This window comes from Chenopodium album, chromosome 25 (assembly GCF_948465745.1).
Source record: "Chenopodium album chromosome 25, dcCheAlbu1.1, whole genome shotgun sequence".
Classification (NCBI taxonomy): domain Eukaryota; kingdom Viridiplantae; phylum Streptophyta; class Magnoliopsida; order Caryophyllales; family Amaranthaceae; genus Chenopodium; species Chenopodium album.
Window position 1 is genome coordinate 21,683,090 of NC_137858.1, and position 11,691 is coordinate 21,694,780.

The 11,691-nt window shown below is 33.0% G+C and overlaps 1 protein-coding gene across 1 annotated transcript; it reads right to left on the reverse strand.

The window, feature by feature from the left end:
* Positions 1 to 1,726: 1,726 nt before the first annotated feature.
* Positions 1,727 to 10,151, reverse strand: LOC145614380 (U-box domain-containing protein 14-like). The gene is made up of 2 exons (XM_081669431.1): positions 8,889 to 10,151; positions 1,727 to 2,295 (listed from the first exon to the last, which is right to left on the reverse strand). The coding sequence occupies exons 1-2, from the start codon at positions 9,885 to 9,887 to the stop codon at positions 2,230 to 2,232; spliced, it is 1,065 nt and encodes a 354-aa protein (XP_081525557.1). The 5' UTR covers positions 9,888 to 10,151; the 3' UTR covers positions 1,727 to 2,229.
* Between the last annotated feature and the right edge of the window lie 1,540 nt (positions 10,152 to 11,691).

Sequence of the window (11,691 nt, forward strand, 5' to 3'; positions counted from 1 at the left end):
CTGTTTTCGAACTGGTAGGACCCGGATATTTTTTATCCGAATCCGATCTAGAGTCGACTCGACGTTATCTCGAAACCGACTCCACCTGATAATTTATGATCCAAACCCAATTTGGAATCGACTCATATTTAAACTGAAACCAATAAGACCCGATAATATAAGGTTTGAATTCGATCTAGCCCGAAATGAAATCTATCTGAAACCATTTAGACCCGAATAAATACCACTTTTTACCCGACCTTTAATTATCCGATTTGAAACTTCCCATGACCCAATTAAAACCGACCCGAAATCACTCATAATTCAATTAAACCCAACTTGTTTCTAAACATAACTTTTTGTTCTATCTTGAAATCAAATTCTTTACCACTGGTACATTCGTGATAGAGAATGTTTGATGGCTCAACCTTGGAATCATATCCTTACATTTGAGTTACGTTGTTTGATGAAGTTTTTCTAGAGTCAACATTCAAGTTGTGAATTGTAGAATTTGTAGAGAGAACAAATTAAAGAAGGGAGTCACAGAAAGGAATGATAATTGATACTCCGAATGAATGAGATACCACAAAAGTAAAGCAAAGCAATAAGAATATGTTTGAATTGAGTCAACATTATAGGAACGGTACATTGATCGATATAATAGTGAATTAATCCATGATTTTAGTACTCTAAAGTCAAAAAATCCCATATTATCATTATATACCTAAATAATGTAGCTAATTAGATAAGTGGATACAACAATATCATTTATTCGAGTACCACAATTCACATGGAAGCAATAACTTGCAAAGTTGACTCGTATATGATCCGGGGTGATTATTGTATACAATATGCTCGATTTTAACATGTCATATTAATGAAGTAATTCAGTAAAGAGTGTTGTACTACCTTCGTTTCATATTATTTGCAACAATTTAATATAAAGTAATAAGTTAACCCATTATTTTTGTATCGAAGCAATCACATTCAAATTTTAACCAGAACTGAATTGATTTGAACAAAGATCTAATCGAATTGTAAATGACCCGATCCAAAGTCAAATAAATTCACTTTGACCCAAATAAACCCAATAAAATCCGGATCCGACTTCATCTTAACACGATATGACTCGATTTGAATTTGACTCGACCTAATTCGGTATCCGACCATACTTGAACTCAACTTTAACCTGAATCTGATGAAGCTCAACCCGATTTGAGTTGGTTTTTAAGATTAAAATGACCCATCATTACCCAACCCAAACATCCCGATCCGTCGTCGGCCAACCCAAACTCCATCTGGGTACCCGATTTGACACCTCTAATTTTGAGTTAACTATGATAACATTGATTTATTTTTGACAAATTTCATTTGTAAGTTTGTAACCATATGTCTCTTTCAACTTTCGTAGCAAAAGTTGTTTTTTTTTTTATTTTAAAAAAAGCAAAAAGAAAAAAAATTAGTGTAAAAGCCAACATTAATAAAGTTCCTTTTCTGCAAGTTAATCTCATTATGAAGGCAGACAATACTTTCTTATCTGATAGCATTTGCTTTTAATTAACAAATGATGGAAGTACCCAATCTTCCCTTGTTTATAGGCACGGGGGATTAGGGAGATTCTTTAAAAAAAAGGTTACTAGTTGCGGGAAGCTGCCAACTTTTTTTAATGGAAATGCCAAATTGGAACACCCATTCATTTAATAAAACAAAAATGTTTCCCAACAAAGGAAACATTTATAAACCCAAATTAAATTAAAGAAAAGGAGACTCCAACATCTCTCATAATTTCTTTGCTCATTTGTTTCTCTTTACAAACCTGAAAACAAACTATACACTGTAATTTTTTTTTTTTTTCATTAATCTTTTTTTCTTCTATAGTTTTCATTTTCTTCTCTTTTTCTAACCTCGCCCCTTCTAAGAGACAAGCTATTGATTATATATAATACTTCCACGATCTAAAACAACTTTTACAAGCGTATATACACGCATTTGAGCACAAACCCTAGCTAGACTCCTTTTCGACAAGTTCCCATCACCTGATTAGAAAACAGGACCCCTTGGTAAAGGAGGTTAAGCCCCTATTCATGGCTTCAGGTAGACACACACATACACGCACACACACTCTCTGCCACAAACACGTTAAAAAGGGGGGGCTGAGAGGAGAGGAGAGAAACACAATAGTAAAAAAGGAGAATATAAAAGGTGGGTAAGGAGGACGCAGGGCATGTGGGACAGAATGGACTGAGACAATCAAATGTCTCTGGCAGCGGCGTTGCCGGATCTTGGTTGCCGTAGAAGCTCAATCAATGTCTCCGCCTGTCCCACAATAAACAGCAACATCAGCATTATATTATGTCACAAAACTAGCATCCAACAAATAGGGAAAGCCAAAATAAAACAAGAAGATAACATTCATACATACATTATATTCGCTAAATAATAGTGTCCCCTACCTCTTCGATGTGGAAAGGTTCATTTCACATTGACACCCAATAATTTATGCTTAAAAGAAGACAGGTTGATTGGTCAAGTAGTTATGCCAAACTACATTATATAGCATATTGTAATAATCTCCGACATCTCAAATTAATTGAGTTGTTAATAGTTAGTTTGTTACCTATAATTAGTATTCCATAATTTTTTATTTCTTTTTTTATGAACATAAGACCATAATGATTTTCCATGGAAAAGTTTAATAATGTATGAACATACTTGTAACAAATTACCAGACAAAAATTTAAGAATAATGGTTATTAGATTTATTCAAATTATTCTTTCATAATTAGGAGTATTATGACTTGCAGAGTACTGTATAATTTGATTCACTCATAAATACTATATATATGTATATAATAATAGTTTATGTTTTGCTTAAACAAAATCCTTAATTGTATATTATTCTTTTTTCATAAGGGAATTAATACTCTAAATCGGGTGTAGTACAAAAATGTTCAAGCTCCATGTTTAATCTTGAGGTGTATTATTTTCAAGAGAATATAGGAATTGAAGAGTATATTGATGTCAGAAGTGCGAGTAAGAGGGCGAATATAAATTTGTAAATATTGTGGGATAAGAGGGAACAATAGTAATAAATTTTGCCAAAAATTAAACCAAGTTAGTAAAAGTATAAAATACATTAAGAAACAAGCTAATCCGAAAAGTGACAGTGTAAAAAATATATTATGATAATTTTAAAAACTGATAACAGAAAAGTGAAAACACCTTTTACTTATTCCCTGAAAAATGAAAACAAAAAACAAAAAACAAAAAACAATGCCAAATAAATCCTTAGCTTCTAGATCTAGAACATAATTCAATATACTATCTTCCTCTTTAAAAGTTGCTCCGTCCCTCACTCCCTTGTTTTTTACACTATACGGCTCATAAAATGGGTGTATGGTGCACACCAAAAAAAATCTAATATATAATTGAAGAGTAAGTTAATGAGGTTTCTCTAAAACCTCAATCCTTAATTCTTATGCACTCCCTTTTTTCTTTTTTATTTATTTTTTTTTTTTTTTTTTTGCATTATCCTCTTTAATCCAAATAACTTCCACCTTCTTTTTAAAAACAAACAAAAAAAAAAATTCTCCAAATAACTTCCACTATTATTTTTTTTAATAATATTTTTCCTAATAACACACATACTATCCATTTTACTCAATATTACAAACAAAAAAAAAAAAAAACTATAATCTCCCATGATTAGATTTTTTTTTGTAATATCATTCTATAAAATATATATCCCGTGCATTGCACGGGTACACTCTAGTAATAATAATGAGGAAGTTCTTTCTATGAAGCTTTCTCTCTTCATTCATAAATAAAACCTGACCCCTTCGTATGCATCTCTCTAAATTTGCCTCTAAATTTATCATACAAGCAGGACATTAAATAATTTTCTATTCAATATTAACTAACAAAACTCCTCCAATCTCATAATACTCCATATAATATAGTACCTCTGATTTTTTATTTTTTTTATCTATTTTTTTTCTTTTTAGTTACAACTTTGGGTATTATTTGAGAGGTATAAAATATTGCAAAGTTGTAATTAAAAAAAATAGGAGGTTATACAACTATTTTTTATTCAACTTTTCTTTTTGAACTTTTCTAATTTTTTTTAGTTTGCTATAATCTTTGTTTTATTCAATTTTTTAAACTAAAACTAGTGTTCAGCCTGGTCAATGGCCCGAGTTGATAATTGAAATATTATTGTGGTATATAGTTTTCATGTATTATGTTTTATGTTGATGAATTTGACTTTTAGTTTAATTTTTATGTACATTATCTAGTATGGAATACTACTTAACAAATAACAAATATAAAAGTACAAATAAATACACTCCAATGGTCTACATAAACTATATTTAAGAAGAATGAATAAACAAAAATATTAGATAGGAAAGATGGTATAATTATTTGTTTTTTTTTCAATGGACCCAAGTTCAATATAATTATTTGTTTTTTTTTCAATGGACCCAAGTTCAATTCTTAACATAAACAATTTTTAATTGACATGTACTGTTCATATTTCTAATTGGTTGACATGGCATCTGATTGGGTTTTAATTGAATGACGTGGCATCCTGTTGGTGAAATAGAGGGTGACATATGGCGTGTAATCTTGATTGGGAACGACTTTTAATATATAGTATAGATATATAGTATAGATATTATTATTTTTTTAATAGAATATTGCTAACAAATACTATTGGGGCATGCATTAGATAAACATTTAAAATACTTCCTAAAGTAGTATAAATTTGAAAATGTATATACGCGTAAATAAATGTAATTAATATTTATTTTAATTTTATATTTTTACTTTTAATTATCTTATCTAACGCCCCCAAGAGGTTTCTTAACTATTGTCTTTTTTTAAATTTCACCAAAAACATTATTCCCGGGAGAAAGTTCTTAAGCATAAACGTTGGGGTGACGAGAACACAATGGAATAAGGAAGTTATGTAAATAGGAGATCCCACTAATTTTCCCCAAAATTATTGTAAAACACGTGTTAAATGTCAACCACTCAATAAAGGTCCTAGTTCTCTATCTACAATGTTTCACTATTATTAAAAAAACAAATTTTTTATTTAAAAAAGCAAGCCAGGTTCCTATGTATCATGAGTAGTCAATAGTTTAATTTTAAAAGAGAATAAATTTTTGATGGCCAAAAGAAAAAGCAAATAAATATTTCACAAATGGCATCAAACGTGCCTTCCATATGGAATACTTGAGATTAGAGCTGTCAAAAACCGACCCGAACTGGTGAATCCGAACCGTTTCGAACTGTTCCGAAAAGGAACCGAACCGCTATGAACCTGTTATTTTCAAACCGTAAACCGACCCGACCCGATTTTTTAAAACCTGAAACTGAACCGATCCGAATGTTTGAGAACCGTTAATGAACCTTACCCATTATCAAGCAGAACTGATACAACCCGAAACCGAGAACAACCCGAACCAAGTACTTCCGAACCCAATAGCAACCCGACCCATTGTAAACCGAAACCGATTAAACCCGACAAAAACCTAATAAACCCAAATCATTTACAACCTGTAACTTAAAGCCGAACACTATATTATATTAAAAAAAATCTGAATCAAAAGCTAACTCTAGATTTGTTATTATTATTTGATCCTGGAAATCTTTATACAGAAAAGGGATTAAAGCTAAACAACTAATTAATACTCCGTATGATCTATTGGAATAACTAATTATAGAATGTTGAGGATATACTAGGATATATACGTTAACGTAACCCGTTTAAAACTGGCAAAACCAGTTGTCAAACCGACTATGTTCAACTCGAGCCAATTATGACTTGAACCGATTACAACCCGACCCGATTAGGACCCGATATGTTTTGACTCAAAACCCGCTTTAAACTGACAAACATCGTTTTTAAACCGACCGACTTTAACCCGAACCGATTATGACCCGAACCAATTATAACCCAACCCGATTAGAATCCGACCCGAAAAGAAACTGTAATAAAAACAAACCTAACCGAATCGACCCGAAATTATTTAAAACCGATAAACCGAACTGACCCGATAATAATTCCAACCCGTTAAAAACCAATCCGTTGTAAACCGAAAACCGATAAACCGAACCGCAAAACCGATTGACACCCCTACTTGAGATCAAAGCTACGGCAGAGGTGCAGTATGGTGACTAGTCCACTCTCCTAGATTTGCAAAAATCTCAAGATCTTTAATTTGAATTATGCTCGCTATTTATCACCAATTAACCATATACTACCTCCGGTCCAAGTTAGTTGTAACTTTGGGGTATTATTTGTGAGATATAAAATATTCCAAAGTTGCAACTAACTTGGACCGGAGGTAGTATAAAGATTATAAACCCATACCTTGACAAAATTTATAGTAATCTACTAAATTTCATAGGTTGACTTATCACTTCGCCTGTAATTAATGGTGTACTTCCTTTGATCTCTAGAGTTCTATTTATTTCATATAAAACCACAATAACATCAAGATAAAATCAAAATTGTTCCTTATTTTTCAAACACGAAAGATAATGTGATTACAAAAAAATTGTGGAAATAAGTAGGTCAATTAGTGGGGCTAACAGGATTATAATAGTACATTACTTCTAGTCTACCACAATATTTTTCTTTTTCCTTTTTTGAACAAAGATATCTTTGTTACACATTAGTTATAATGGTTTGATTAATTATAAAACGAGAAACATTGACCGTCCACACTTTACACGTTATATTGTTGAATTAATCATAATGTATAGAGTAAATATAAATCATTTTTTTTTTCTGGCATAATTTTGAAATACTTAACCAATTTTGAAGTAGTAGTATATTACTGTCAACAATATTGTAAGAATATATAAAAATGTAAAAAAGAAAAAGGTAAATAGTACTGTAGTTTTCTTAAAATAAAAATCCAGAAAGTAATGCGAGATGAGTGATGAAATAGGCGTCCGCTTGGATTTGTATGTTAGGTAAGAAATCTTTTTAAATTTGGTGAAAACTGACAAAATGACAAGGATTTCTCCGTATTTCTAGCAAATAATACAACGGCATAGTGATCCTGAAGCCTCCACCTCAACTTTCCACAAACATGACTCAGGATTTTCTACTTATTTACTCACTGTCGCTTTATTTTCTTACTTTTCTGTCTTCTTTTTCACTTACTCGTAAATTATAACGTCTGTCTTTACTCTATATTTCCAACATCTTTTATGGGAAATGATTTTGGCACACCCTAAATTAATTTTGTTCATGAGAAATGATTTTGGTACACCCTAAATTGATTTTGGCACACCCCTTTGTCCGAGCACAGTTTTCGATGCTCTTCTCACATTGGGGTGTGCCTAAATCAATTAAGGGTGTGCCTAAATCAATTTCCGTCTTTCATTATTACTCCCTCCGTTTCTATATAATTGCTCCACTTTACTTTTTCGGCCGTTTTTAAATACTTACTCCATTACCTTTTTTGGAAACCTTTTACAATATTTAATTTATTTCTCATACTTAATGGACCAAACATAATACTCTCTCTCCTCTTATTTTTCCACTACTTTTGCTTTTTATAATTTTTTATTCCCTCAACAACCCCATTACCTCCATATTTTATTACTTTCTCCAATTTCTCTTAAAACTCCGTGCATGGAGAAATGGAGCAAGTATTTAAAAACGGAGGAAGTAATAGGCCAAAATTGTAACAATTAAAAATTTATACTGTATATTGATATACAAAACCACAAGTAGAAGTCATTTTAATTTTGTAAACAGTGATAGAATCAAATTGTGTCCAAAAAAATAGAGTTTTTTTTTTTAAAAAAAAAAATAAAATAAAATTGTGTTCTACTAGTTCACCCTTTGAGCAAATTTGAATTTGAGTATCAGTTTGTGATAGTCCAAAATTGAAACTTAATCAAGGTAATCTTACCTAAATGTGCCAGCTACCACAGTACTAATTAGATTGAAAATAATTGATGTACTAAAATACATAGAATTTTGGTTCAATTGAATTGACATCTTATTTAAAATCTTAAAAAATCGATACTCAGAGTATAAAGTACGGAAGAAGTTTAACAAATTGATAATTAATGTAACTGAAAAACCTACCAAGAGTCCAAGAGTTCAATGGCAACTAACAAAATCATCCAATAAGGACGTGCAAATATTTCAAACATTTATTTGATGAGCAAATACTTAAAATTTTAACAAAACAACCCTTAACGAAATTTTGTGAAGTACATTTCATTATTAAATACTCTGAACATTGCTGGTCCAAATCTAGGAATTTTTCAAAGATAGTTCCATCATACGGAGTAACATCAAACAATAAATATACCAAGATTGAATATATATAATTATTATTTTTAAAAAAAATCAGTTAGCTCATTGTATACTTATATAAGAATTTCGGCAATGGGCGGCAAATAAATATTAGATTCTAATACTCTGTATTATTTATACTAATAATACACAACTACACAAAAACAAAACACTCCTTAGTATATTTGTAACTAGAATGTTATTTTAATTTTCAGTTTTTTTCAACTGGTTAAGAATTAATCAAATGAATGATAAAATTTAAAATTGGTTTACATTTCAACCAACAATATATGCAACAATGCAAAATCATACTACCTCCATTACATATTATTTGCAACGATTAGACATTTTCCCTCTATACTTTATGTCACATCGTTGCAAATAATGTGTAACGGAGGTAGTATTAAAAATATATATATATATATATTAACAAAATTGATTTGAATTTGGCAATTTTTTTTCCTTTTTTTTGACACAAAATTTGGCAAGTTGCATCACTGATATTTGATTTGAGTAAAATATCTAAAATGTGAATCAATAAAATAGTAAGGCAATAATAAATAGATAAAAAAGAACTAACCTTCCTCTTGGCCCGGCTAGTACCCGACTGGGACAAGGCAACCAACGGCGGAATTGCACCTTCACGCGCCACCATAGTCCTATACACAACACTGTCTTCACATAATTGCAGCAAAATCGCGGCCGCAATCTCCTTTTGTCTATGAGACCCAACTTCAACTATCTCTACCAATACTGGAATCCCTTCCTCATCGACCAACGCTGATCTCGCCTCCGGCAACGACACCAATAAGCTCAACACAAAAGCCGATTTATCCACCATGTGGGACCCAAAATCCGCCATCAATTCAATCAACGGTTTCATGATCCCTGCTTCAACGGCCCTGATCTTGTTTTCTTTTACGGAACATAAAGAGTAAAGTGCAGTTGATGCATCCTTTTTGGCTCTAATTCCACCATTTTCTAATAGATCTACTAAAGCTGGAATTGCTCCAGAACGTCCAATCAATGACTTGTTCTCGTCGACCTGTGATAGCCGAAGAAGCGCACACGCGGCGTTCTCTCTCGCCGTTGATGTCCCAATCTTTAGGGCTCTAACCAACGGTTTGATTGCACCGGATGATGTAATATGATCTTTATTCTCGTCACAAAGAGATAGATTTAAAATTGCTGTTACGCCGTATTCTTGAAGCTGAAGGTCGGAGGAATTCAGAAGAGAGATTAGGGGTTTGATGGCACCAGCTCTGGCAATTTTAAGGCGATTTTCAGGCTTGTTCTTAGCTAAAAGACGGATTTCCATGGCAGCTTGTTTCTGATCATCGACTGAGGAAGATTCCAAGTCGGAAACCAAATGAGGAATTATTTCATCGGAGAAATCATCGGCGGCACTAGCGCAGGAAAGCCAGAGTTTGCGACGGCTTTCGGATGTAGCTGACGAGAATTCGCCGGACCTGTCGCTATTGCAGTCGCTAAAGGCGGACGAGGAGTTATCATTTATGTTAAGGTCGCTGAAATTACGGCCTAAGTAGGTGAAACCCGTCGGAATTTTCTCTGTTTCCATTGGTTTGATTCTGGATTGTTCTGAAAAATCGGAGAATATTGAATGATAATTTTATTTTTAAAAAAAATGTTAAGTTTAGAAGAAGAAGTGTCTGTTATTCGACCTCATGAAGTGGGAATTGTGGGAGTTGATGGGGTTGTTTGGGAAGTTAAGGAGGTTGAGAGAAGAAGAGAGAGGTTGAGAGAAGTTGGTTTGGTTGGATTGGAAGATATAGTAGGAGAGGAGAGAGAATAGAGTTGGGGGAAAAGAACCTAGACCTGGTCATTGTGTAAAGGGAATTGTGAAGCAAGGGAGAAGGGGCCACCAATATTTCTCGTGGGCGGAATTGGTACAGAAACTCTAACTTTGGCCCATTTTCATTTTTCACTCTTGTGAAAATAAAACAACTGATAAAAGTGTTCAATTTACGGGTTACAAGTCTTTTTTTTTTTTTTTCCTTGATTCAAAAAAAATAAATAAATAAAAAATAAAAAAAAAATTCAAGGAGTTTCTTGAAAACTTGTTTAATGGGCTGCCTCTCTCAGAAGCCCAATTGAATGAGAAAAATCTTCTTACCCAGAATTGGACTGAGCTGCTCCCGATTTTAACTCAGGCCCACGAAGATTGGCTTGCCAAGCCTTTTTCAGAAGAGGAGATAAAAAGGGCTGTTTTTGCTCCACATCCCCTTAAGTCCCCAAGCCCAGATGGAAGCCCACCACTATTTTTTCAGCAAAATTGGGCTACGATAAAGAATGAAATTATCCAAGGGGTTCAACATTTTCACACAGGCAACATGTTAAGGGAGACAAATCGTACTTTCATCACTCTAATCCCAAAAGTGAGGCAACCAAAAAGTGTTAATGAATTTAGACCCATTAGCCTCTGTAACTCACTTTACAAAATAATTCTAAATGTATGGTGAATAGGCTCAAGGCAATTCTTCCTGATCTAGTGGGTGACTTCCAAAATGCTTTCATCCCGGGAAGGATTATGTTGGACAATTGCTACATCGCTCATGAGCTTCTTACAAAGACCAAAGGGAGGAAGAAAGGAGGTAGGTTCGAGGGAATACTGAAGATTGACCTTAGTAAGGCTTATGATCGAGTACAATGGAGTTTTATTCAGGCAATTCTGGAAAAGATGGAGCTCCCTTATCAATGGCGTAAATGGATTATACAATGAATATCCACAGTTTCTTACGCTGTGCTAGTCAATGGAGAAGCATCACCTTTCTTTCATCCAAAAGCAGGTCTTAGACAAGGGGACCCCTTATCCCCTTACCTCTTCATCTTGGTGATGGAAACCCTCTCAAGAAGATTAATTTCTCTTCATAATTCTGGTGAGTTACAAGGAATCAAACTAGCAAGGAATGTAGCTCCAATAAACCACTTGTTTTTCGCGGATGACGCCCTCTTCTGCTTCAAAGAAACTCCTTCATCATGCAGGTTGATTAAACCAGTTTTGGACGAGTTCTGTCTGATTTCAGGGGAGGTTGTGAATGAGTCAAAATCTGCCATTCTATTTAGTCCTAACACTCCTTTGAGGTTCGTAAAATTGTTGAGATCACCACTCAAAGTTAAGAGTAGTACGAATGATTTAGGGAGTAATTTTAGAGTCATTTTCGTGTTTATTTTATCTTATTTCCCTTTCTTTCTCTTGTTCTCTCTTTAATAACATTTCTTGTTTATTTGGTAATTTTGTCGTGTTTTAAGTTCTTTTCGTAGTTTTTATTAGAATTAGTTTATTTTCATATTTTATTTGCTTTCGTTTTATTTTATTTCGTTCCATTCCTTTGTTACTTTCATAGTTTTAAGTTTATTTTATT

Coding starts and splice junctions, on each gene's coding strand:
- LOC145614380 (XM_081669431.1), bottom strand. CDS start 9,887: ATGGAAACAGAGAAAATTCCGACGGGTTTCACCTACTTAGGCCGTAAT. Junction 2,296..8,888: donor CTAGCCGGGCCAAGAGGAAG/GTTAGTTCTTTT, acceptor ATTGTGGGACAG/GCGGAGACATTGATTGAGCT.